Raw genomic sequence first — 27,441 nt, forward strand, 5'->3', positions numbered from 1 at the left:
AATCTAACATGGTCTATCTGGAGTATGAGGCTGTTGACACACAGTTTAAAGGATGGCCCTCTCCGCAGAATCGCATGCATCAAGTCTGCAAAAAGGTATGTGAATATCGCTGCGCATTTCGCTGAAACTCTCAGATCAGCTTCACAGTGGTCCCTCAACTGGGGCACAAGAAGGTTCAAGATGTGGCCCCCAAAGGCTCACCAAAGGGCAGCAAACTAGTTAGGCCTGTGAGGAATTAGACAGGGAGGGAATGCAGACAAGGACCAGTGAAGTGTGTGCTTTCAGGTGCCACTTATGGTTAATTCACCATCAAATTTACTTCGCAAATGTGCATTTCATTCTACAGCAGATAGGTGTTAATTCCTAGCTTGCTTCAACACCTGGGATTTTATAATGAACTACTCTCTCCTCTGGCAACCCTGTTCACTGTCTTCAGGTAATCTCGTTAAGAGCTCCCCACATTTATTGGCACTGTGCCATCACAAATATTAAAAAAAAACTGTTGAACTAAAATAAATGCCCTGAATAGGAAATGGCAAATCAAATAACTGAATAGTCTGTCAAATGCAACCAAACCATACATTGAGGCAAAAGCCACCATAACATCGAGTGACCATGCTATTTCATCAAACTAATCATCAAATACTCCAGATATTTCTGAAATATTCTTAAATCTAGGTTAACGGGTAAAATAGTAATAAGTAATGAATGTTTCTCCCTTTGGAGAGCTTTGTAGTTCGTGAAATACTACCAGGCCAGTTAAATTGCTCACCCTATTACCGCTTTCCTTCATCTGTGGAAAGTGGTGCATGTGCACTGGATATAGAGAAAATACGAAAATCGAGAAGGCATAGGAAAATGAGTTTAAGAAATGTTGAAAGAAACACAAAAAACACCTAAGCAGAGTTAATCAAATACAAGAAAAGAACAGTTACTTACCTTTGTAACCCCTTTGCTGGTAGAGACTATTTAACCACAGATTCCTTGCGATTTTCCCCAGACACCAGACTGAATCTGGAAAGTTTCATAGCAATTCCCTCAGGTGGCATTATGTGGCTCAATCTAGGCTTGGACGTGACCTCTGGGCCCCTATATATACACGCCCCCTCTGGGTGCTGATATCCGTTTCTTTCTGATAGGTCTGTGCTGTTGGAAACCGAGCTATGGAAATTAGATAGTACAGTGTGCAGCTCGTTAGATTTGGAAGGATGTATGACGTTACAACGCATACTATTACAACGCATACCTTTACAACGCATTTTTTACAACGCACAATCCATTACAACGCATGACATTACAACGCAGTACACTACAACGCATTTTTAAAAACTACCTTTACAACGCATATCCATTACAACGCATACTACATTTACAACGCATACCATTACAACGCATAATATTAAATTGCATTTAAGGTAAGTATTAGATAGTATAGGGTTAAAAATTACTATTCTAACTCCAGGGGGTGCAACAGTAGGGTAAGTGTTGGATAGTATAGGGGTAAAAATTACTATTGTAACTCCAGGGGGTGCAACAGTAGGGAAAGTGTTGGATAGTATAGGGGTAAAAATTACTATTCTAACTCCAGGGGGTGCAACAGTAGGGTAAGTGTTGGATAGTATAGGGGTAAAAATTACTATTCTAACTCCAGGGGGTGCAACAGTAGGGTAAGTGTTGGATAGTATAGGGGTAAAAATTACTATTCTAACTCCAGGGGGTGCAACAGTAGGGTAAGTGTTGGATAGTATAGGGGTAAAAATTACTATTCTAACTCCAGGGGGTGCAACAGTAGGGTAAGTGTTGGATAGTATAGGGGTAAAAATTACTATTCTAACTCCAGGGGGTGCAACAGTAGGGTAAGTGTTGGATAGTATAGGGGTAAAAATTACTATTCTAACTCCAGGGGGTGCAACAGTAGGGAAAGTGTTGGATAGTATAGGGGTAAAAATTACTATTCTAACTCCAGGGGGTGCAACAGTAGGGTAAGTGTTGGATAGTATAGGGGTAAAAATTACTATTCTAACTCCAGGGGGTGCAACAGTAGGGTAAGTGTTGGATAGTATAGGGGTAAAAATTACTATTCTAACTCCAGGGGGTGCAACAGTAGGGTAAGTGTTGGATAGTATAGGGGTAAAAATTACTATTCTAACTCCAGGGGGTGCAACAGTAGGGTAAGTGTTGGATAGTATAGGGGTAAAAATTACTATTCTAACTCCAGGGGGTGCAACAGTAGGGAAAGTGTTGGATAGTATAGGGGTAAAAATTACTATTCTAACTCCAGGGGGTGCAACAGTAGGGAAAGTATTGGATAGTATAGGGGTAAAAATTACTATTCTAACTCCAGGGGGTGCAACAGTAGGGTAAGTGTTGGATAGTATAGGGGTAAAAATTACTATTCAAACTCCAGGGGGTGCAACAGTAGGGTAAGTGTTGGATAGTATAGGGGTAAAAATTACTATTCTAACTCCAGGGGGTGCAACAGTAGGGTAAGTGTTGGATAGTATATTACTATATTATGCGTTGTAATGGTATGCGTTGTAATGGTAGTATGCGTTGTAATGGAATGCGTTGTAAAGGTAGTATTTAGAAATGCGTTGTAGTGTCCTGCGTTGTAATGTCATGCGTTGTAATGGATTGTGCGTTGTAAAAAATGCGTTGTAAAGGTAGTGCGTTGTAAAAGTTGCGTTGTAAAGGTTGTTCCCCGATTTGGAATCATATTAATGGACAGTATGAGCTCATTCCACAGAACGGGGAGAAGGGAGGATCGGTGATGAATCTGTGGTTAGTCTATCTTCCGGAAAAGGTGTTACCGAAGGTAAATAACTTCTTCTGAAAGAATCTTTGAACTGCAGATTCCTCACCTTGTGTATTGATACCAAACCGTATATATGTCCTCTGTTGGTGGGCCTGTGGAATGGCTCAGACCAGGAAATCTTGCAGGACAGATTGGGTGAAAATGTCCGGCCCTGGCTATCCAGGCAGCAATGCTTCGTGAACATGTGTAGAGGTGCCCTACTTAGAGGCCTGGCAAATGTCCATGACTTGCACACCACATGCCAGTGTAGTGGTAGCACCCTCCGCTTTGGTAAAATGACTGGGGGCTGCTTCTTGGCTAGCCCATAGCAGATCTTGATGTACAGCAAAATCCATCTTGAGATGGTCCTCTCTTGCACAGTTTTACTTTTCTTAGCCCTAGAGAAACCAACAAAAATCTGGTCGTCCTGTCAGTAGTCCCTGGTTCGGTGCATATGGAGGCTAAGTGGGCGTTTAGGATCACAGCTATGAAGAAGTTCTTCATCCTCCTTGGTGGGGTATGTGATGCATAGAAATCCGGCAAGGAGATTGATTACCATATGTGAAGGGTGTGACTACCTGGGAAAGAAATGCCACTTTTGTAAACTGACCGACCGACCATATACAATATCTGGAGTTTGCTTACTCGCCTGGCTGATGTTATGATGAGGAACGATGTCTTGATGATAAGTTTAAGTGAACAACTGTGCATGGGTTTGACGGGAGTGCAAATCAAGTATATTAGTACCAAATTTAGGCCCCACTGCGGCATGAGAAAAGGAGTTGGTGGCCTTTTTAAAGTGAAGCTATTATGTAGGAGTAAGATGCAACTCTGGTACAATGATGGAGAAACTCAGCAATAAACAGGTCAGCTGTCGTTTGGAGATGGTTTACAACTGTCTGGGGCAAGCCTGTATTCAGTAGCCAGTTATCAAGGTATGGGAAGACTGGTATTACCAACCTCTGTAAATGGTCTGCGACCATAACCATCACCTTTGCAAACACCAAAATGCACTGGTATGGCCAAATGGAAGCAGAGAGAGCTGAAAGCGCTTGTGTAACGCCTCTAGGACTGCGGGACAGAAATGTGGAAGTATACATCACGGAAGTTCAGCGCTACTATCCAGTCTCTTGGATCTCTGGCAGACAGTACTTAGGGCAGGTTGAGCATTTTGAACTTCTTCTGTAGAAAAAAGTTCAGAGTCGAAGATCTAGGATGGGATGAAAGACCCTGTCCTTTTTAGTATAGACAAGTAGTCCTCCACGAGGTGTTTCGGTGCAAATGGCATATCTGGGGGTTAGGACAGGCAGAGTAGGGAGTATCCGTGTTCTCGGGTCTGAAGCAGCTACTGATCTGACATGATGCTCAGTCAGCCAGGAAGGTGAAAGGTGATGCAACCTACCAGATGATCGGGAGCCGCCAAGAACAAAGTAAGTGGTTTTGCGGGCGGATCGGGGAGGAGGGTTATAGTTGGGGTCTGGGTAGTGTATTACCCTAGAAGGCCTGAACACTGTCGGCTGACTCCCCGGCCTTGCCCTCAAAAGGCCTGTGAGGCCTACCAAAGAAGCTCCCCTACCAAAACTTTGAGAGGGGTGCTGTCAAATAGACTGAGGTAGGCCCAGAGAGCGAGTGGTGGACTTGTTCGCCTTGAACTCTGGGGGCAGAGTCAGCCTTGGCCTCCAAAAGCTTTGAGCATCCATGAAAGCTTGCCAGACACCTGACTAAAAGCCCTTTGAGCGAATCCAAGTGTAGCACCATGCTGGTCCCAAATGCCCTACCCAAGCAATCAGTTGCATCCAAGCCAGAATAGATGGTTATTTTGCAGCATCTTGGCCATCGAGGTTTGACATTGAAGGGTTCGATTGACATCTTCCAGGACAGCTGGCAAGATGTCCGCCACTGTCGCACAAGGTGTACTAATACCGTCTCAGGAGGTACTGACGGATCGCAAGGGAAGGCTGGCACTGAAACAGGCATGGTTTGGTAAATGCTTTATCTGTCTGGCCCACCAGTATATCAGAAAGAGCCTCATTAAAAGGGAACAGAGGTTCTTGGGTGGTGGTTGCGGGGTTTGGGACTTCTGTCAATATGTTGCTTTTGACCTTCTGCTGTCATTCTGTTGACAGTCGCAAAAAAGGCTGATTCTTCAGTAGCGATAGGGTTTTGACAATTTAGGCTGCATGTCTAACCCACTGGCATCTTAAAAAATATTAGGTTTTTCATAAAGGTCATCATTCATAATCATAACACTGTTGTTCTGGGTCTGAGAAACTAGAACAGCATTGTTCATGGATGTGTTAACCTTCCAAATCCAATAAAACTATTGGATCCGGGTCCGGCGTCAGTGACTGTATCGAGGCTCTGGCCTATAATGTCTGTCCCTCGCTGCAGACTGTGTCGGATGTTGTGGCGGAGCGGCAACGCTAGGCTTGTTGATGGAGTCAACTTCAGTGGGAGGTTTAATGGCATATTGGGCATCGGGGTTGGATCCGCCAACGGGCCTCAGACAGGCTACCACCTCCAATCCTTGGGTCCCAAAGGCACTCCAGTACGATTCAGTTGGGTACTAATAACGACAACTAAGGCCTCTTTTAGACATTTCATTTTGTCTGCAGTGGGTGCCGGCTGAGCAGAAGCACTTCGTGAGCCCACTCCATTGAGTGGCTTTGAGGTCATGGGGTTCTTGGGGCGTAGCACAATTCGGAGAAGAGCGAGGGCAGGATGTCGGTGACCTGTGTTAGAACTACTTGTGCGATTTTGGCAACTTAGCCGAACTCCTCAATGTGGAGTGGTCTCTGGAATGGGAGCGCGCCGTGCTCTTCACTGCAACCGAGACACTGTCTGCTTCTTATGCTGTGTGAGGTGCCAAGGCCCCAGAGGCAGACATTTGTTTTAGGGTCCATATGTTCACACTGAAAAAGAAATTGGATGCTTTTCCGGAAGAGTAAAGGTCTGTCAAAGACAACATTGCTAGCTCCGGATCCAAGTCGGAAGGTGCATAACGAATGGAACTGAAATCAGCATGCGGAGGTGGCGCATATATAGGTAGGAGCCCTCATGTCAAAGCCGAGGTAGGATGGAGCAGACGTGGACTCGCACTACACCATCTACTGTGCAAGGGAATTGCTTTAAATGTTCCGGATCCAGTCTGGCACCTGGGGAATCTGCGGTTGGCAGTCTCCATCAGAAAGGTACTTATCTCCGGTATCAATCTTTCTGGTGGATACTATATCTACTGGCAGATTCCCCCTTGTGAACATCTCCCACACCAGTGTTGAACAGAAACTCTTCTGCAATAGCTCATCCACGCCATCAGAGGGCACTGGCTCCATTACATTAGCATCTCAACATCTGGTGATGTCACTGGGAGTATAAGATACCCAACCGGCGTATCAACTGCAGTTTCCCATCCACATTTTCTTGCACTGACAAAGCTGAGGGACGAATAACTGTTATATGTCAATATACTAATGAGAAGCCAACAGATGAAAAGTATTGAGAATGAAGTGAAAATTGGAAACATTCAAGATGGGGAGGTGGGTAGGGTAGGTAAGGAATCTACAGGCAGATCGCGTATCCACCAAAAAGTCAAAACCAAAGTCAAATCTTTTTTTCTACCGATAGATACTTCTATTTGCAGTTTCCTCATTCTGTCAGTAGATTGCTAAGCCATAAACTTACATGAAAGAGAGACTTGAAAAATGGTTAAACTAAAAAGTCCTGTAGGACAGATCTGGCAAAATAACCATCACTATGAATCTCTGTAGCCAAACAGTAGTGTTTGGCAAAACTGTGCAGAAGCCAAAGTAACTACCGTACATATCCCTTCCAATAAAACAGTTTGTCAAAGCAAAGGTAGAAAATGTTGCTCTAGTAGAATAAGCATGCATGCCCTCAGGTGGCTGCATAACACAATCCACCTCAAAGTCCTTCCTCTTACTTTACCAATCAGCTAACAAAAAGCAGGCCATCAAGATAAAAATCTTTGGTTCTATGTAAAAACTAACCACAACTTATGGAGCATCTCTTCCTCCTTAGAAGGGTGAGGAGATCAGTAAAAAGAGGGAAGGGAAATCATCTGACCTAGGGGAAATGGGTTAGAAACATAGGTCGTAAAGCAGTTCTGGTCCTTAATATCAAGTCTTCTGGAAAGACAGAAGCAAAGGGTGGACGGACACTCGGTGCTTGCAACTCACTGACGGGCCTCGTTAAAGTAATGGCCACTAAAACAGTTTTTAAAGTTATCAATCTTATCTGGCAGATTGGGAGTCATTAACCTAGCCGTATTCCACGTAGCATGAGTATATCCGCCCTGTAAGCAAGTGGTGTTAAGCGACAAAGTCCCAGTAGAAAATATTTTCTTTGCAACTTTCTGGGTTCTTGGATTCCCTATCAACAAGGTGACAGGAAGCCTTAACAACTAGACTCTCCAGGAAAGAGATTGGATTCTCCATGCAGGATCAGGTCAATGCCACCTGTGGCAAATGCTTTGACCTACTCAGACTTTGAAGTAAGCTCTTTCGCTGGATTCCAGTGGAATAGCAAAGGACGGTAGTCTAGTCATGATCATGAGTCGGCTGAATTATGGCAATGCCCTATATCGGAGGATGGCAGATTTCTTATTCACTCGTCTACAGTTGCTTCCAAAATGCGGCAGCTAAACTCCTCTGTAATAGCGCCTGAAACAGCTTGGCATCACTTTGCTTAAACACTCTTCAGTGGCTGACAGTTTGTAAGAGAGCTACATTTAAGTTATGCCAGTCCACTAACCACTTTACAATACTGGACCAGCCGTTTTAAGCAGTCAAGTGGATTTCTATAGGTCTGAATGAGCTCTCCGTTCGGCCAAATTAGCGTTGGTCAAGGCCAAACATAAAAAATAAAAAACAGAATAAGTGGTAGTTCTTTTATTCATCTGGGAAATGCTCATTGGACCTTGTTACCTGATCTTCATCTGACTTCGGGCCATGTCAGGTTCTGGAAGAGATTAAAGAGCTGGTTATGCCCCAATAATTGTGTGTTCACTGCCTGCAGGGCTTACAAGTGATCTAACGATCTTGCCTCAGATGGTAGAGGTAACTTGACTAGAAGGATCTACTGCTCCAGAGTTGAAGGAACAGAAGAATCTATCATATCAAGGTTAAGAGGAGTCACAAAACCACTTGCATCGCTTAATTCCTGAAAAACATCAGAATCAGATGAGTGGTAATAAGGACGACCTATATCCCCATCATCAGGAGGTCAGAATCCATCACATATAAATCAGGGAGGGTTTCAGCTCCCCTATATTGACTTTTCTCTAAAAGTCATTGACGCTCTCTCCTAGACCTATGAGAACATCTGGAAGGATAAAAGGCTGAGTTGCAAACATCAGCGTTGATATCAACGCCAGGCATGGAATCAATACAGACACTGGTGGTGTTGAAGATGCTGGAGCTGGCACCCAGGAGAGAGGCTTAAGAATCCACAGATATCACCATCAGCTGGGGAGTCAGAGGCAATGGACCCGAAGGTTGGGGCGGGGAAGGGGCGAAAGGAGCAGATGGAAGATTCATGGGCAGTAGTCCCCCTCTGATCCCTTGCCAGTTCCAAGGCACTCCAGAGGGGATAATCGCCCTTCTAAGTACCTCAAATATGGTGTTTAAAATAAATGCTGGATCCATCTCTTGAGCAGGAAACTCAGGACAGAGTTGAGAACCACCCAACGCCAGAGTTGGATCTTGAGGTTCAGAAGACCGCGATAGGCTGGAGTTAGTCAGCGACAGTTCCAGAGGTATCGGAACCAATTCCAGCTCCAAAAAGGAATCAGAGGGAAGAGACGACGTATCCAATTTATCCCTAGGCCTTCTTCTCTTCTTAGGTTTATGTTTTCCGGAGGAAAGACTTGAGACCTCCCCCTACCTTCTTTTGCCCTGGCCATGAAGCGCTTTGCCTCCCTCTCTTTGATAGCCTTGGAATGCATGGTCTTGTAAGGATCACAAGAACTTATGTCATGGTCCGAGCCTAAATTCCACAAGCAGATATCATGAAGGTCAGTGATAGACATCTGACCCTCACAACCTATGAAGGGCTTAAAGCCCTTAAAGGACGAGACATACTTCAATGTCAATTAAAAAGATGAGTGTGCTCCAGATCAGTTCAGTGACATCACAAGATGTTCAGATGATGAGGTAGTTATTTATCCGGTGCCCTCTGCTGGTGTGGATGAGCAATTGCAAAAGAGTCTCCAGCCTGGACTGGCGTCATGGATGTTCAGAAGGTAAGAAAACTGCAGGCTTCAGTATCCATCAGAAAAATATTGTGTTTAAATATATTGCACTTTAAAGTCAAATCAAAGAAAGATGTCTGCATTCATTTATAGTAGGCAGCTTTCTTAGGCTCAACATATTGCTTGAGATTTAGGGGTGCTCGATAGTGGCTGAATGCCAATTTCCACAGGAAGTGCCTTTTTCTTAAAACAAAGAAAGGAATATGCTACTTACCAGTATGCATCTGTTCTTGGCATGTAGAGCTGCAGATCTACACACTTGTGCATAGATCGCCATCTGGTGTTGGGCCCGGATGTTTGCAGTTTGTTTTTCCTCTTGGAAAGTCTTTGGAAGTCACGAGGTCGGTGACTCCTCCCTTAGTTCGTATTGCGCATGGGCTTCGGCTCCATCCTCAGATTGTTTTTCGCCAGCAGGGAAAGATGGAGCGTAGTAATAACAGTGAAGAAACCCATGTGTGTTGTATCTAAATAAGATAGACTGGAACAGATACAGGTAGCCGGGTGGGCGTGTGTAGATCTGCAGCTCTACATGCCAAGAACAGATGCATACTGGTAAGTAGCATATTCCGTTCGAGGCATATGAGCTGCAGATTACACACTTTTGCGTAGACTATATAGCAGTTCCCAACCCTAGCGGCGACCACCGGTATCTGTTGCAGTGGTTTGAAATAGTGTTTTTAGTACAGCCTGGCCCACACTAGCTTGTTGCTTGGTTTGCACATCTACACAGTAATGTTTAGTGAAAGTGTGCGGTGTTGACCATGTAGCTGCTTTGCAGATATCTAATGGGATGTTCCCTAGAAAAGCCATAGAAGCCCCTATCTTTCGTGTAGAGTGGGCTTTAGGGGGAACAGATAGCGTTCGTTTTGCCTTGTGGTAGCAAATCTGTATGCATTTTACAATCCACCTAGCTATCCCTGATTTAGAGATGGGGTTGCCTTTATATGGTGGAGAGAAAGAAACAAACAGTTGTTTGGTCTTTCTGAAAGGTTGTGTTCACTGGATATAGTAAAGTAAGGCCCTTTTGACATCTAGCATGTGTAGAGCCCTTTCTGCAACAGTTTGAGGTTGCGAGAAAAAAAACGGTAATTCTACAGATTGGTTTAGATGGAAGGGGGAAATGACTTTGGGAGGAATTTTGGGTTGGTACAGAGGACAACCTTGTTCTGGTGCATTTGGAGAAAAGGTTCTTGTATAGTAAGTGCTTGTATCTCACTGACCCTTCTAAGGGAAGTGATGGCTACAAGAATAGCTGTTTTCCATGTGAGAAATTGCAGTTCACATTTATGCAAAGGTTCGAAAGGCAGGCCCATTAGCCTTGTGAGAACTATATTTAAGTTCCACACAGGTGAGGGTGGTACTCTGGGGGGAATTATTTGTTTGAGGCCTTCCATGAAGGATTTAATGGCAGGCACTCTGAAAAGTGATAGGTGCTGTCTGTTTTGTAGGTAAGCAGCAATTGCTGCGAGGTGTAGCCGAATGGATGTATATGCTAGGTTACACCTTTGTAGATGGAGTAAGTAGCATATGATGTGCTGTATAGATACGTCTAGAGGGTTGATTGTGTTATGGCAATAAACAACAAATCTTTTCCACTTTGCTGCGTAGCAGGCTCTAGTGGTAGGGAGTCTAGCTTCTCTGATGACGTTCATACAGTCAGGGGGAAGGTTAAGGTATCCGAATTCTAGGATCTCAGGAGCCAGATCGCAAGGTTGAGCTGAGCTGGGTCCGGGTGTCTGATCTCTCCATGGTTCTGGGTTAGGAGGCATGGTGAGAGGTGTAAGTTTTGGTGTGGCACTACCGAGAGTTCCAGCAGCGTGGTGTACCACGGTTTTGTCTGGCCCATGTTGGAGCTACTGGAATCAGAGTGAGGGAGTGCTGTTGTAGCTTTCGCACCACTAAAGGACTTAGTGGGAGAGGTGGAAAGGCGTACGCAAATTTGCCTGACCAGTTCATCCATATCGCATTGCCTTTGGACAATGGGTGTGGGTATCTGGCAGCAAATCTTGGGCATTTGTTTTCGTAGGTAGCGAAGAGGTCTATCTGTGGATGCCCCAACATCTGAAAGAACGGGTGAAGAACCTGCGGGTGAAGTTCCCACTCGTGGATCTGCTGCGTCTGTCTGCTGAACAGATCTGCTATAGTGTTTTGGACTCCTGGGACATGTTGGGCTAGGAGAAAGATTTTGTGTGGAATTGCCCATCTCCATATACTCTGTGCTAGTTGAGAGCTGTGGAGTGTGTGTGCCGCCTTGTTTTTGAATGTAGTACATGGCCGTCATGTTGTCTGTGCGAATAAGGACTGCCTTGCCGAAAATCTGTGTCTGAAAGGATTTTAGGGCTAGAAAGATTGCCAGTAACTCCAGATGGTTGATGTGGAGTAACTTTTGTTACGGCATCCATGTCCCCTGCACTGTGAGGTGTAATAGATGAGCTCCCCAGCCGGAGAGCGATGCGTCTGTTAGGATTATTGGTGGAACCGGGTCCAGGAACGGTCGGCCTCTGGAAAGATTTGTGGTGTTCCACCACTGCAGAGAGCGATGGGTGCGACCGTCTACCAACACCAGATCTGTCAGTTGCCCCTGGGCCTAGTTCCATTGGCGCGCTAAGCACTCTTGGAGTGGACGCATCTGGAGTCTTGCATGAGGCACTATGAAAATGCAAGAGGCCATCATCCCTATTAGTTGCATAAACACTCTTGCTGGGAGAGAGTGTTGAGGTATGAATCTTTGACGCAAAGCTTGAATGCTTGCAATCCTGGCAGGATTGGGGTAGGCTATGGCTTTTGAGGTGTCTATGGTGGCACCGAGGTATTGCTTTGTGTGGGATGGTATTAGCTGGGACTTTTGTTGGTTCACCGTGAAACCTAGCTGGTGAAGTAGTTGGATTGTAGTGGCGGTGTGATGTACACATTGGTGGTAGGACGTGGCTTTTATTAGCCAGTCGTCCAAATATGGGAAGACATGAATGTGCTGTCTTCTGAGGTGTGCCGCCACTACCGCTAGGCACTTGGTGAATACCCTTGGTGCTGTTGTGACCCCGAACGGGAGCACCTTGAACTGGTAGTGTTGCCCGTCCACTACAAATCGGAGGTACTTTCTGTGAGCATGGTGTACCGGAATGTGAAAGTATGCGTCTTTCAAGTCCAGTGTGGTGAGAAAGTCGTTCTGGGAGAGGAGCGGAAGTACCTGCTGAAGTGTTACCATTTGAAAATGGTCCGAATGTATGTATGTGTTTAGAAGCCGGAGATCTAAAATAGGTCGTAGAGTCTCGTCTCTTTTTGGTATCAGAAAATATAGGGAGTAGACCCCTAAATTTTGCCGATTGGCGGGGACTTGTTCTATGGTATGTTTTTGTAGGAGGGAGATTACCTCCTGTTTTAGTAAAGTGGAATGTTCTTGTGACATTGGGTGTTGCCTGGGTGGAATGTTGGGGGGGGGGGGGGGGGGGTAGATGTCAATTCTAGGCAGTACCCTGAACAAATAATTTGGGTCACCCATCTGTCTGAGGTGATGGTCTCCCAGACGTGAAGGAAATTTTGTAGCCGGCCCCCAACCGGAGTGGGATGGTCTGGAGGGAGCAGGGGGAAGTCATTGGGTAGGCGGTGTGGCAGAGCGGGCGGTATTTGTTTTGCCTCTGCCTTTATTGTTATTGCCCCTATAGCCGCTTCTTTGATAACCCCTTGTGAAGGTGGATTGAGCAGGGGATTTGTAAGAAGTGGTCGCGCTATCTGAGGAGTAGCCTCTGGCCGTACCCCGAAAGGAAGAGCGGCGAAAGGAGCGCCTAGGAGGGTGTGACTGCAGGGCTCCCATAGATTTCGCCGTATCTGTGTCCTTCATCTTCGAGGGCCTCATCTACCTTTAGGCCGAATAGATGTTCTTGATCAAATGGATGATTTAATATGGAGGCCTGTACCTCAGGTTTAAAGCCTGAAACTCTCAGCCAAGCATGGCGACGGAGGAGGACGCTAGTGTTAATGGCCCTGGAGGCTGTGTCGGCTGCGTCTAGAGCACAGCGTATAGAGGTGTTAGTTATCGTCTTACCCTCTTGAATTAATTCATAGGCCCTATTTTTGTATTTTTCTGGGAGATGGTGCATGATGGTTTCTAGTTCATCATAATGCGCTCTGTCGTATCTGGCCAATAGCGCTTGAGTGTTGGCGATACGCCATATATTGGCTGCCTGTGACACAGTGCGCTTTCCTGACGCGTCCAGTAGCTTTGACTCTTTGTCAGGTGGTGGTGCTTCGCCCGACGCCTGGGAGTTTGACCTCTTCCGTGCAGTGGAGACCACTAGAGAATCTAGTGGCGCTGGTCCTTTGATATAGGCAGGATCTGTGGGGGCAGCTTTATACTTTCTCTATGCGTGGGTTAATGACCCTAGCCCTGACTGGGTCTTTAAAGACCTCTTGCGCATGTTTTATTACCCCCTTGAGCATAGGTAGTATGGAGGTAGACCTATGTGCGGTATCAAAGGTGTCGAGGAGGAAATCTTCCTCTACCGGGTCAGCTCTACCCCGTGATAATGTGCCGTCCTCTGAAGTAGGTGGTGAAAACCTAATGAGTCTTCTGGTGGAGATGGCCTGGATGGATAAAGGTCATCTTGTGGGACATCTGGAATGTCTGGATTATTATAATTGTCCCATGGGTCTGGGGATCCTGTAGGGGTGGGGTCTTGTGGCACATCCCCTGGATCGTAATATGGGTCCCCCTGATCATCATGGTCTGGAGATGGGGTCGGGGAGCGATGAGGCAGGGGTGGAGAAGGCGGAGGTGGAGAGGGTGGAGGAGGTGGAGAGGTTGGAGGAGGTGGGGGAAGGCACTCTGAAAGGGGAGGTAGCAGAGTCTTTCCTCTTTGGAGGTGGAGGCGGAGCCGGTTTGTCCAAATGTCTCTTTTTGGAAGAGAGTGCCAAATGTCCAGTTTTTGGATCCTTGGTAAGTGTCTTTTTCAAAGGGATCCGGTGTAAACAGTTCCTGAGACAATGTTTGTTCCGTCGGCGCCGAAGGTTTCAGGGCCGATGACTTTTTAGGCTTGTCCGTGCCGTGCTTTTTTGGAACCTCCGATTTCTTGGTCGGCGCCGAGGGCCTTATGGTGTTTGGTCGGTACCGAAAGGCTGGGTTTCGACACCGAGGACTTTGGTGCGGAGCTCGGTGTCGAGGTAGAGGCAGTCTCTTTTTCGGTGCCGAAGCGTGTTTATCAAAAAGATGACAGGTATTTATTTAAACAAATTCAATTTTTGAGTGCTCTCATTCAACAGTCAGCCCCAGCAGCAGCAAGACGTCTGTCTGTTCAGCTTCAGGCTCCCATTCACTGCCCTGCAGCCCCTCGAAGGAACATTATACTTTCCAGGCGAATTTAAGTACTGACCAGCTGCTCTAACCAACTACCACTTGGTTCAAACTCTTTCATTTGGCTTTTAATTGATATAGCCTTCTGAAGCCCCTGCCTCCCAATTTTGGAGCATCTAGGAATTACACCAATATCCTACAAGTAGTTTAACTTTCAAACCAACTTGCTCACTATTGTCCTGAAGATGAACCCCAATAATTGGGTTCGAAACGCCGTCGACCACCCCACAACATGAATTCCTTATAACTTGTAAAAAAATCAATTATGGAATTCAACTATATTGTTGTCAATGCGATGTCTTTTTAGCCACTATCACTATTTCACTCCACGCTTTTTTATGTGAGCACTAAAAAAAAAATTGAATTTGTTTAAATAAATACCTGTCATCTTTTTGACCTACATGACCCTTTACGTACTTTGTCTTTTGCTCCATACGGAATTGACTTCACTTCTTAAAAAACAAGTGCCCCTTCTTGGGTCACCTTTCTTTAGGACCTTTTAGGCCATACCTGAACCATTGTCCTTAATTATTTACTATCACCCCAGGTTCGCATATTGGGGTACCCTGGTCTCCTAAAACCCCACCCCTCGAAGTGTGTTTATCGGCACCGCTGGCAGGCTGGCTCGAGCCCGAGCCGCCGGAAGGCTTATTAGGCTTCTTCACCGGGCCCGAAGGTGGGGTGTATGAAGCAGTGTCTTTGGTCTTGCCTAGGCCCGGAGGCGAAGGCGTGACCGAAGCCTTTTTGGGTGTCGGTGTGGGAGGGGGGTATAGTACTCACGACCCTCTGCGCCGGAGTGATGTCTTCCACATCCGAGTCGTCGGCTTCGTAAGCACTGACGAGGTCCTCTTCGGTGTGCTGCTGTCCCGTAGCTTCGACGTCGTCCCCGAAGATGTCGACTGGAACGGAGGTCGAGGAGTGCGCCATGTTTCGTCTGGCCCTTCGATCTCGAATAGTCTTTTCCGATCTGAAAGACTTGCAGGCGGGACAGTCTCGAGCCTCGTGTTCAGGGGAGAGGCAGAGGTTGCACACCTCATGAAGATCGGTGTGGGGGAAGTTGGACCCACATCGAGGGCACTTCTTGAATGGAGTTCTTTGAATCAGCCGGGACCGGAGCTTGGATAGGGCCGAAGGCCGCCGTCGACGACTGGAATCGAAGATGTGTCGAAGAGAAGGTGATTGAGGAGATCTGGATCTGAACAATACTGCGATGAGCGAGGATTCCGCTTCGATCGTCGAACAGGAAATGTTCGGAACCGGAGCGCGAAGTATTACATCCGAGCCCGATGGCGGAAAAAAACAATCTGAGGATGGAGCCGAAGCCCATGCGCAATACGAACCAAGGGAGGAGTCACCGACCTTGTGACTTGCAAAGACTTTCCAAGAGGAAAAAAAAACTGCAAACATCCGGGCCAACACCAGATGGCGATCTATGCAAAAGTGTGTAATCTGCAGCTCATGTGCCTCTAACAGGAAGTTAGTAATGATACTACACATATCTTTTAATACAATATATCTAATGTGTGGGAAAATATTTGTATCGTTCGAATTTACTACATAAGGTAAAATAAAATGGTGAACTTTAATGACATCACATGAGAATAAAGCCTTATACAATAGTTACACCACACATCTGTAGCAGTTCACGGATAGAAATAATTAAGGTTAGATAAACAGGAGTCACAGTCTATGTCATAATAAATGTAGTCTACACACTAATGAACAAGTTACTTACCTTTGGCGATACTCTCTCTGGTGGATACCCTAACCAAGGATTCTTCACATTTTCCCCAGACTCCAGTCTGGGGCTGGAAATATTTTTGCAATCGCTCCAGTTTGCCAGTTGGTACCACCATTGGACTTCGCAGCAGTCTTGTCCCACCCTTTGAAGTGGCAGAGTGGGGCAGTATATAGGCCCCTGCCATGTAAGTGGCGATCCATTTATGACGAAGCATTGCCCACCCTTAGATGCGAAGCATCAACAACAGATTAAGAACCATGACAGTGTACAGAATCTAATATTGACCTGTATTTACACCTGAAGGCACACTCTACAAAGCGGGAAGGAGACCGTATGCTCAAGAATCTGCTGCTAGATACAATCATCTATCACGACAAGTTACTTGCCTTAGGTAACACTCTCTGCTGGCAACTCCAACTAGAGATTCATCATGTTTTGAATTGATACCAAAGCAGTACCCTCCGAAGGTGGCACTTCTGAAGAGTGGACTTTATGAAAAGAAGTACTGCAGGAGCGAATTAGCAAAAGGAACCCCAAGTGGACACTAAAGCATTACCTGTTGAAGGTGTGACCAGACGTCCAAACAGCCTGGCAGATTTCTAGCACAAGTATTCATGACAGCGTTCGTCTGGTGGAATAAGCCTGAAGTCCTCATAAGTCGAGGTAGTAGGGAAGGCATTTCAGTTCACTTTTCTGGCCTAATGCTGCACTATGAGATTTTCCAGTGTAGAGTGTGGTTTCAAAAGTGCCCGACACTTACTAGTGGCATCCAACATAGTTTCAACCATACTGTTGATAAAGGTTTACGTCAGGTCTTTACTGAAATGTTGCAAAGTAGAAGGTCCGGGTAGCAACGTATCTGTCCGCTCATTAGCTTTTGATTCCACTACTGGCAACTGTGTTCCAACACACCAGCAGGGCTATGGATCACCACCACAAAGACCACGCTCTCCTTGGTTGGGGGTTCTGATGTGGAGTCCATTTCAGTGTATCTGGTGGGGTATGTAGGTCTCTAGCATTTTGATGTTCTAAATATAGACCAGAGTACATATACTTTGTGGGATGGGGTAACCTGTAAGATACCTCCTCACCATCATGGGGGAACAGGAATGTCTTGTACAGCATCCAAGTTTAAAATAAACATGCCTCAAGGCACTAAAAATAATGCGATTGAGACAAAGGCAATGCCTGAGAATCCTCACACACTTTCAGTTGTGCCTTAGTGATCATGTAATGAGATACCGATTGAGATATAGCTGAACTTTGGTTTGGATTCAAGAATGGCGTGGGTGTTAGAGCTACAGCTGGCAACTCCCAGGCCAGAGCCTGTGCTAAAGCAGTGGAAACCAGAGTTGTCTTCAGAAAAAGAGCGGAGGCACGGCATGGCGCTGGTAGTGGGTTGGACAGAGACGAACGGGTTCAATCGCTGCCAGGAAAGTCCCCATCAGCGGAAGTCTTTCTGTGGGCCGTGGCAGATTCATAGAGCCAGACATCACTCCAGGAGAACACTTAACTATTTAAATAAGCAGGTGCATGGCCTCTGTAAAGGCCTCTACCTCCTGTGGAGTCAGAAAACGCCTTTGGAAATTCAGAGTGCAATGGTTCCAGCAAGGGAATGGGGTCAGGCATTTAAGTACTGAGTGTGCAATCTTTTGCAGAAGCAGCTGGTTGAAGACTCCCATCTTGTTCTCTGGAGCAAGCCTTGTCCTTCTGAGTTTGTTTTGGATGAGGTCGGGAGCCTAGAAGAGGATTGACAAGTGCCTACCTACAGCCTTGTGCTGGCAGGAAGACTACACTGTCCAATGGCTCCACCTTACCGGTGCGAAGGAGAAATTGCAAAAATGTTTCCAGATCCAGTCTCATACCTGGAGGAATTCAAAAGGCGAGGAATCTTAGGTTGGAAGTATCTATTAGAAAGATAAATTATTTATTTACCAAATACATCCTTAAAAAAATAAGGGAGCGTTACAGCGCTTCATCTCAAGAAAGTCCATAAATTCATAACACAAGACAGATAACGGGTTTCAGAGAGCACCTTACATCTTTAGTGTGAGCACTGATGTAGTTCGCAGTCTCAGAGTCATCTGCACACTTTGTGAGCCACTTTCGGATAGTCGCACAATCTGTAGGAGCATGGTACATTTGTCGACATTTGAAACTGTTAAAAGGAAGCAATTCAAAGTTAGGCAAGTCACACTTTATGGAGTCACTTGTCAAAGCCGACAGGACAAAAGATTATGCTGCCAACAAAAACTTGACCAATTTTACGCTCTTGTGACTGGAAAGAATATATTGGGGATAAAAGGGAAGATGAGTTCTTCCTTTTTGCCCTGAAGCTAAACTTTAGAAACAGTCTGAACAATTACAAAACATCTACAGTACCAACTATGTCTTGGGAACGACAATTTATAAAAATGTATGATATTTGTTGCGCTCCCCCAAAGGGAAGCGTCCCTTTAGTGCACTTATCCATCACTAGTATAGTGGGCACCTGTTGCGCCAGCAGCGCTTAGTTCCATCTTTTAGTTTCATACCTTTGATAATTGTTTAGTATAATTTCATCACCTTCTGCATGTACCTAACCACACACACTATGCGGATAAACCACGCAAATATCCATTTAAAGATGGCGGCCATTTACGTTGACCGTGTAAATCAGTATTTCTAGTTCCAGCTCTTACTGGGCCACTTGAATGGCGAACACTCCAGGACAACATCTATGCTGTCATTTAGATAAGGTATTTGCTTTACGCTGCACGGATTGTATCACGCACGCTATTGGTTATCTTTTTCACATCCCTTAGAATTTGTTTACTTCATGACGGTACTTGCAATGCGCAGCATATCAAATGGCATGTAACACGATTCAGACTTAACAAGCACGCCACCGGCTAAATTACTTTGACTATACTAGAGTTTTGCGCGCTCATACGACGATAACGCTTAGCCTGCAATACGATATTTATGAACCCTGCATGTCACAAAGAACTTCATTTTTGACCACTAACCCACACTCACGCCTCACACTTTGTCGAGAACTCGGGAGCTATAACCGGGGCTAAGTCATTGAAGTAGTAGTTCTAAACACGTGATACAGTAATGCAACACGTTTCACAATGTTTTTCACAATGCCTGGAATGAGGCTACGTCATAGCACAAACTTGGTGAAGTGGGTTGTTTATATCCTTACTTGTCGTTTCATTTACACCTTAAATAATTGTTTTGCAGGAATATAATCCCTGATGAAGGGCAATGATATGCCCGAAATGCATTGGGGACATCCTTACATTTTCGTTTGGAGTTTACCCATGGATGTGAATGGTTTATGTTTTTACATGAATGAAACTAACAAGTTACTTACCTTCGGTAACGCTTTTTCTGGTGGATACAGTATCTGCCTGTGGATTCCTCACCTTGTGAATATCCCCTGCGCCAGCAACAGTCGGAAACTTTTGTAGCAGTCCACGCCGATGAGGTCGAAGACTACGTCACAGAGGCACGGCTCCGCACGCGACTCCGCTGACGTCACCGTCTCTATAAGAAGACCTCGTCGGCGTGATGACATCAGTTCCGCCCTTTTTTCCGTGCCTACGAGGCACACGGACGGACTGACCGCAAAATATACACAGTACATAATATACAAAGCAACACACTCAGTGTGGAGAATAAGTAGAAAGGCAAAATAAATAACACAATGCCTTTGTCAGTAACAAAACACATTTTGAAATACCATTAATAGAATTGTAGGTATAGAAGGATGAACAACGGGGAGGATGGTGGGTCAGTGAGGAATCCACAGGCAGATACTGTATCCACCAGAAAAAGCGTTACCGAAGGTAAGTAACTTGTTCTTCTGATGGATACATCTGCCAATGGATTCCTCACCTTGTGAATAGATTCCCACAGCAGTCCCCACTCCCGGAGGGTGTCCACCCTTCTATACCAGAAAGTCCTGAAGGACGGAACGAGCAAAGTGTCCTTTCCCCCCTCACCTCGGTGACTAAGCAATAATGTTTTGCGAAGGTGTGGAGGGAGGCCCAAGTTGCCGCCCTACAAATGTCCTCCACAGGATCACCTCTAGACAAAGCCGAAGTGGAAGACTTCGCTCTAGTGGAATGGGCCCTTAAACCCTCTGGAGGATCCTTACCAGCCAAAGAATAGCATATCTTGATGCACAAGACAATCCATCTGGAAAGGGTGCGCTTGTGCACCGCTCTTCCTTTCCTGAAGCCAATAAAGCCCACGAAGAGCTGATCATCAACTCGAAAGTCTTTTGTCCTGTCCAGGTAGAAGCTCACCGCCCTCTTAGGGTCCAAGCGGTGAAGTCTCTTCTCCTCCTTGGAAGGGTGAGGGGGAGGCTAGAAGGAAGGAAGGGTAATGGACTGCACCAGATGGAAGGGAGTTACCACCTTAGGCAAAAATGCAGCCCTGGTCCTGAGTACCATTCTTTCAGCATGAATGGTCAAGAACGGGGGTTTTGAACTTAGAGCTTGAAGCTCACTTACCCTCCTTGCCGAGGTGATTGCAATGAGAAATACCGTCTTAAAAGACAACAATCTCAAGGGACATTTGTGTAAGGGCTCGAAAGGAGAACCCATAAGATAAGTCAAGACAAGGTTTAAGTCCCATTGAGGCACAATAAAGGGAGTAGGAGGAAAACTGTTTGTGAGGCCCTTGAGAAATCTTAGAATAGGTGATTTGAATAATGACGGCTGATCCGGCAAGCAAAGGAAAGCCGATAAGTATCCCTTTACAGTGGCCACAGCAAAGCCTTGCTGAGCAAGAGAAAGGGCAAACTGCAGAATGTCAGATAAACGAGCCTTCAAAGGATCAATTGACTTCTCTCCACACCAGAGTACAAATTTAGACCACCTATAGGAATAGATAGATTTGGTGGAATGACGTCTGGCAGACAAAATTACATCTACCACATCAGGTGGGAGAGAAAAAGAATTCAGGTTGCCCTGTTCAATCTCCAGGCATGAAGGTGTAAGCTCTGGAGGTGTAGAACCTGCCCCTCCGACTGCGAGAGGAGGTCTGCCCTGAGACGGAGCGGAGGGCACGAGGAGAGGTGGAGAAGATCTGTGTACCACACCCTACTTGGCCAATCCGGGGCGATCAATATGATTTGGGCCCGGTCTTGGCGAATCTTCCTCAGAACCCGAGGAATCAAGGGTATGGGAGGAAAAGCGTAAAGGAGTTGTGAGCTCCAACTCAACTGAAACGCGTCCCCCAACGCTTCCTGCATCGGATACTGGAGACTGCAGAATGACGGGAAGTGAGCGTTCTCGTGAGTGGCAAACAGGTCCACGCGAGGAGTTCCCCACGTCCGAAAGACGTAACGAACCACCTCAGGATGGAGCCTCCACTCGTGGTCGGCGGAGAACTGCTGACTGAGACTGTCTGCACGCACGTTCAGAACTCCGGCCAGATGATTTGCCATCAGACAAATCTGATGGTCCTGAGCCCAGGACCATAGATGCTGGGCCTCTCTGCAGAGACAAAGAGACCCCACTCCCCCCTGCTTGTTGACATACCACATCGCAGTAGTGTTGTCCGTCAGGACTTGAACAGACTGGCCGCGAAGGGAAGGGAGGAAGGCCTTGAGTGCCAAACGAATCGCCCGCAATTCCAGAAGGTTGATGTGCAGTAACCTTTCCTCTGGAGACCAAAGACCCTTGATCTCCAGATCCCCCAGATGAGCACCCCACCCTAAAGTGGATGCATCCGTAATCACTGTGGCCACAGATGGAGGAAGATGGAAGGGCTTTCCTTGAGACAGATTGCCCTCCACGCTCCACCAAGACAGATCCGCTGCAGCTTCTCTGGAGATCCTCACAGACTCCCTGAGATCTCCTTTGTGCTGATACCACTGCCTGCGGAGGCACCACTGGAGCGCCCTCATGTGCCAGCGTGCATGGTTGACCAACAGAATGCAGGAAGCAAACAGACTGAGCAGGCGAAGGACCTTCAGAACTGGAACGACCGCTCCATTGTAAAACAAAGGAATCATTTCCTGTATGTAGAGAATCCTTTGAGGAGGAGGGAATGCTCGACACACAGTAGTGTCCAGTACCGCACCTATGAACAGGTTGCGCTGAGAGGGCACCAGGTGAGATTTGGGCACATTTATCGAAAAACCCAATCTGAACAACAGCTGAGTTGTATCCTTTAGATGATGTAGCACCTTCTCTGGCGACTCCGCTTTGATCAGCCTGTCGTCCAGATAGGGGAAATCCGAGATCCCCGACCTTCTGAGAAGGGCTGCCACCACTGCCATCACCTTCGTGAAGACTCAGGGTGCAGTAGTAAGACCAAACGGAAGGACCGCAAACTGATAATGTTGCGACCCTACCGTAAACCGGAGATACTTCCTGTGCGACTTCAGGATGGGGATGTGAAAATAAGCATCCTGCAAGTCGTTCGACACCATCCAGTCCTCCTGATTCAGCGCTTGAAGAACCTGCGCAAGGGTGAGCATCTTGAACTTCTCTTGCTTTAGAAAAAGATTCAAGATTCTGAGGTCCAATATCGGACGCAATCTGCCGTCCTTTTTCGGAATCAGGAAATACCGGGAGTAGCATCCCTGACCCCTCTCCTGCTCTGGAACCACCTCTATCGCACCTTTCTGTAATAACTTCAGGACTTCCTCCTGTAGGAGAAGACGGTGGTTCTCTGAGCAAGCCCCTTGACAAGGTAATTTGGAGGGAATTCCCGAAAGGGAAGGGCGTACCCATTTTCTACAAGATCTAGACCCCAAAGATCTGTAGTTACAGATTCCCAATCCTGTAGAAAATGGGTAAGCCGGCCCCCCACAGGACCAACATGATCCAGAATGGCGGATCTAGGGCTGCTTTGCGGTGGAAGGAGGGTCGGAAGAGGAGGAGAGTTGACGGCCACGTGAGCGACCCCTGATTCTACCTCTGTATCCTTTATACAGAGAGCCTTGCTGCTGTTGCTGCTGTTGCGGTTGGGTCTGCCTGTAGGAACGAAAGGTTGCCCTTCCGAAACCCCTGTATCTTTTAAACGATCCCCTTGACTGGGATTGAAGGCCCAAAGACTTGGCCGTAGCCTTGCTTTCCTTAAAACATTCAAGAGCAGCATCCGCCTTTTTGCCAAACAATCCAGAGCCATCAAATGGCAAGTCCAACAGTGTTGACTGTACATCCGGGGAAAACTCAGAAGACTTCAGCCACGCACCCCTCCTAGTGGCAACAGAAGACCTCATGACTCTTGCCACTGAATCCGCCGTGTCCAGTCCACTTTGTATCACCTGACGTGCCGCTGCCTGGGCATCCGTCAAGACCTCATTAAAGCCAACCCTATCCTCCTCAGATAGTTTTGGTGCCAGTTTCTTTGCAGAGTCCATGAGCGCATGAATATAGCGTCCCAAAAGGCAAGTGGCATTTGTTGATTTAAGGGCCATGCTGGCCGATGAGAAGACCTTTTTGGCCGACTGATCTAGCTTTTTAGCCTCTGTCACTTGGAACCTGAGGAAAAGCACCCTTAGATTTTCCTGAACAAGCAGCCTGAACCACCAGGCTCTCAGGCGATGGATGTGATGTTAAGAACTCAGGGTCCCCTGGAGCTGCCCTATACCTCCTAGCAAAGGTCTTAGAAACTGCGGAAGCAGAAAAAGGCTTATGCCACACCTCCATCACAGGATCTAGAATGGCCTCATTAAAAGGCAATAATGGCTCTGAAACTGTAGTAGGAGAATGCAGTACCTCTTATAGAATATTTGATTTAAATTCAGTAGTAGGCAAATGAAGATCTAACAGTTCAGCTGCCTTCCTAACATGATATGGAGCCACATCCTTCGAGGGTTCATCGGAAGGTGGAGTAATTTCCCACTCAGGAGACAAATCCAATCCACTAGCCTCTTTAAGTTCTTCAAAAACTTCATCAGACTCCACAAGCTCTCCTTCTTCTGCTTCTTCCAGAAGGTACCTTCGCTCATCAAGCACCCTTTGAGCTTCCCTCCTGGACCGGATTCGTACAAGCAGCGTCGGCGGCGCCGTGTTCGAATCCGACAGCGCCGGAGCCGGCGTCGAACGTGGATCCATAGGAGCAGCCGGCGTCGAACGAGGTCGAGCCAGCGCCGGTGAAGAAGGGAGCGGCGTCAATGTCCTCGGCGCCGGTAGATGCCAAGACAGCATCGCCGGCAAAAATGGCCTGAAGGGGGCCTGTGGATAGGCTTGAGGCACCCCCAAACTGAAGGCCATGGGACCGATCGGACCCGAAGGTGCACCAGTGGAGTACATGGCTCTCAAAAACACCCCGTACATAGCATTTAAATAATGCGTGGGGTCCTGACCGGGTCCAGGGACCGCAGGGTACTGATCTGGCATCACCGGACTCGGGCCAACCGGTGCCGACGGTGGAATTTGTGGTATCAAAGGCTCACCCGGTGCTTGAAGCTCAACAGGAGCCGGGGACAGAGCCGGAGACTAAGCCGGAGCCGGGGATGGAACCAGCGTCGGAGATGGAGCCGGCGCCGGAGATGGAGCCGGAGCCAGAGAATAACCCGGTGAATTCACTGGAGTAGAAGGACCAGCAGGCGAATCCGGAACGGGTGAAGGAGACACAGAGTTCTTACGGCGTCGAGTAGGCGACTTCGACGCCGAACTCTTGTCAGAGTGACATCGAGAAGAATGTCTCCTCTTCTTTTTGTGCTTCTTGGATCTTGAAGCATGCCCCAAAGTCGACTTCGACCTCGATCAGGACCTCGACCTCGTTCTCGATCTCGACTTCCTCCTTCCTCTCTTCTCTTTTTTAGGTCTCGGCTAGCGATGGCTGCGCTTGCGCAGTCTCGCTCGCGAGAGATAATGACTTGGGAGAAGAGGGGCTTGAACCCGCCCCTCTTCTACCCTGTTCTCCATTGGCTGGCCTAGTAAATGCTGGCCAGCCATTGGAGAAGAGGTCCCGTCACTCCAATCATGCCCCGTCCTTTTCGGATCGGGGGGCGTGTTTTTTGCGAAAAGTCTCAGGGAGGAGACAACAGCAAAACACGCCCCCGAATCCGAAAAGGACGCTCCCTTTCTCCGAGGCATTTCTGCTGTGCCTCGGAGAAAGGCGGTGGTGTCTTTCGGTGCCCTCCATTAAATTCGATCATTTATGTAGCAAAGTAAATAAAAGTAATTGTCGCTTGCAGATTTTAACTCTCAATGTCTTCAGTCTCTCACATCAACATTTGTGCACGCTCTCTCGGCTCGCGGGTCATCATTACACAATTGAAGCTGTTTTACCGAGCGCCAGGCACGTTTTACGAAAACCACCCCCTCCCTCACGAACATTTATTTTATAGAACTCTGGTTTCTCTGCCACAATGAACCGTGCTTGGACTATGGTCTCCGCTCTGGCAAACAGTACTTCGACCTCCTTAACTTCCTTTTATGTTGTGGTGCTACAACTCGGCGTCTTGCCTCATTTCCGGTTCTAGTTTTGCGTCGAAATGAATTTTGATGGCAAAATGTGGCATGGAACATTCACCACTCCAACTCGACAGATTAAGAAATATATCCCAAATTATATATAACAGTCGGTAGACGCATGCCTCTACAGTGTTCTCTTATATTTTGAAACCAGAATTGGTCAAGTTCGTATCCTTTCAAAGTTCCCTTTTCAAACAATCATTATCAACGCCAAGTCTGGCCCTGGCACGGTAGTGCGATTTTTGTTTAGTATTAATAAAATTTGACACTTCAGACAGCAGTTTCAGCAGAGAGGACAAAGATGGAATGGGCATGGAATCCAAATAGTAATCATGCATATTAGTCTGGGCCACTGGCATTTTGCGATGCTGAGGTGGTGTCTTCCGGTGCCCTGGGCTTGTTTTACACTATCCCGCTTTGTGCTCCTGCGGAGATCCCACATAGGCAAATAACCAAAGATTACGGCCGTGTCAAGCCGTCCTATGTCGACAATCACAGCCATGGCTCGTCTGCCATTTTGCGACGAACCGCGTACTTCCACCACAGCCTCCGAGTGCAATGGCCAATCCGTCCGGGTTATTACATGACTCGGGACCAGCACGTCCCCGCACTGTCCCCTAGTGCACTTCAGTGCGGATCCGACAAGCTCCGCAGTCCGGGTCCGGAATCGGCAGGCCCAGCCGATAGCTTTACATTCGGCCGTTCGAGGCTGTAGAGTCAGCGTTGAATGCCTGCACCTCGAGGTGACTCGGGTAATTTGCTCTCCAGGTCCCGCAACAACTTTGGTCCTCTGGGGTTGCTGCTGGTACTTCGCTTGTTGTTTCAGGCCGCAAGCACTCGCAAGTTCGTAGCCTTTCAAAGTTCCCTTTTCAAACAATCATTATCAACGCCAAGTCTGGCCCTGGCACGGTAGTGCGATTTTTGTTTAGTATTAATAAAATGTGACACTTCAGACAGCAGTTTCAGCAGAGAGGACAAAGAAGGAATGGGCATGGAATCCAAATACAGAAACTGAAACTTCTCTATCAAGGGGAAACATCACTGCCAAAGTTCAGAGCTTGTGAAAAAGCGACCAGCGAAATCACTTGCTAGTTAATGTTCGGGGGGAGGGGGGAGGGGGGGGGGGGATAAGCGAAAATTTCGGGGGGGGGGCGCTGAATCTTTAAACAGTAGGCAGAGTGGCGCTGATTTCGGGGGTGGGGGGGCTGAATCTAGGCAGAGTGGAGCTGCGGGGGTTCTTAGAAGGGGTGAAGCAACAACAAGGCCTCATTAACATGCAAATGGTCTTTTTAAAGACCTGTGAACTGCTCAGGCGCGGCTTTGTGTCTGCCCGGGAAGCGGTCTCATCCCGGGCTGCCACACACGACGGGGGGGGGGCTGAAGCCCTTTCAGTTCAATGGGTGTTGCGCGCCTGATCACAGGTAAATGCGGGAGAGAACGGGGTTGTTGAGCAGGGCCGGGCTGGCTTGCCCGGGCATCGGGCGTTTCCTGTAGCAAAAGTGCTTCACAGTTAACCTCCCCCATGACCCTCCAGCTGGTCCGACATAATTGCCAGGCCTACTTTGGGGTTCCAGTTCGGCCCCGTTGTTAAGTTACCTACCCAGGGCTTTAAGTGGGATACAAACAAATGGGTGGAGGTGGGGGGCGGTGTTGCGCGGGGTCTATACGACTTGTATTTTGCTGTCTCTTTTGTCATTGCATCCAGGCATAATGATACAACAAGTAACATGATACCTACAACAAGTTAGGACTATTGGCTTTGTCAATTGTTGTTAGTTGCATAAGATAAATTAGCAGTAACTGTGGCTTGTATATAATATTGAAAAAGCATCCACTTGAAGCCCTAGTGACACCACG

The 27,441-nt window shown here is 47.1% G+C and overlaps 1 protein-coding gene across 2 annotated transcripts in view; it reads right to left on the minus strand.

Annotated features, from left to right (window-relative positions):
• ARIH2 (ariadne RBR E3 ubiquitin protein ligase 2) overlaps positions 1-27,441 on the minus strand; it is a 282,679-nt gene that overhangs the window by 91,412 nt on the left and 163,826 nt on the right. For both annotated transcript variants that reach the window (XM_085624353.1, XM_085624352.1), the window contains one exon: positions 18,191-18,308. In XM_085624353.1, the coding sequence (XP_085480479.1) occupies positions 18,191-18,308 (118 nt within the window). The remainder of the gene's footprint in view (positions 1-18,190; positions 18,309-27,441) is intronic.

This window comes from Triturus cristatus, chromosome 9, assembly GCF_964204655.1.
Source record: "Triturus cristatus chromosome 9, aTriCri1.1, whole genome shotgun sequence".
NCBI classification, from domain to species: Eukaryota; Metazoa; Chordata; class Amphibia; order Caudata; family Salamandridae; genus Triturus; species Triturus cristatus.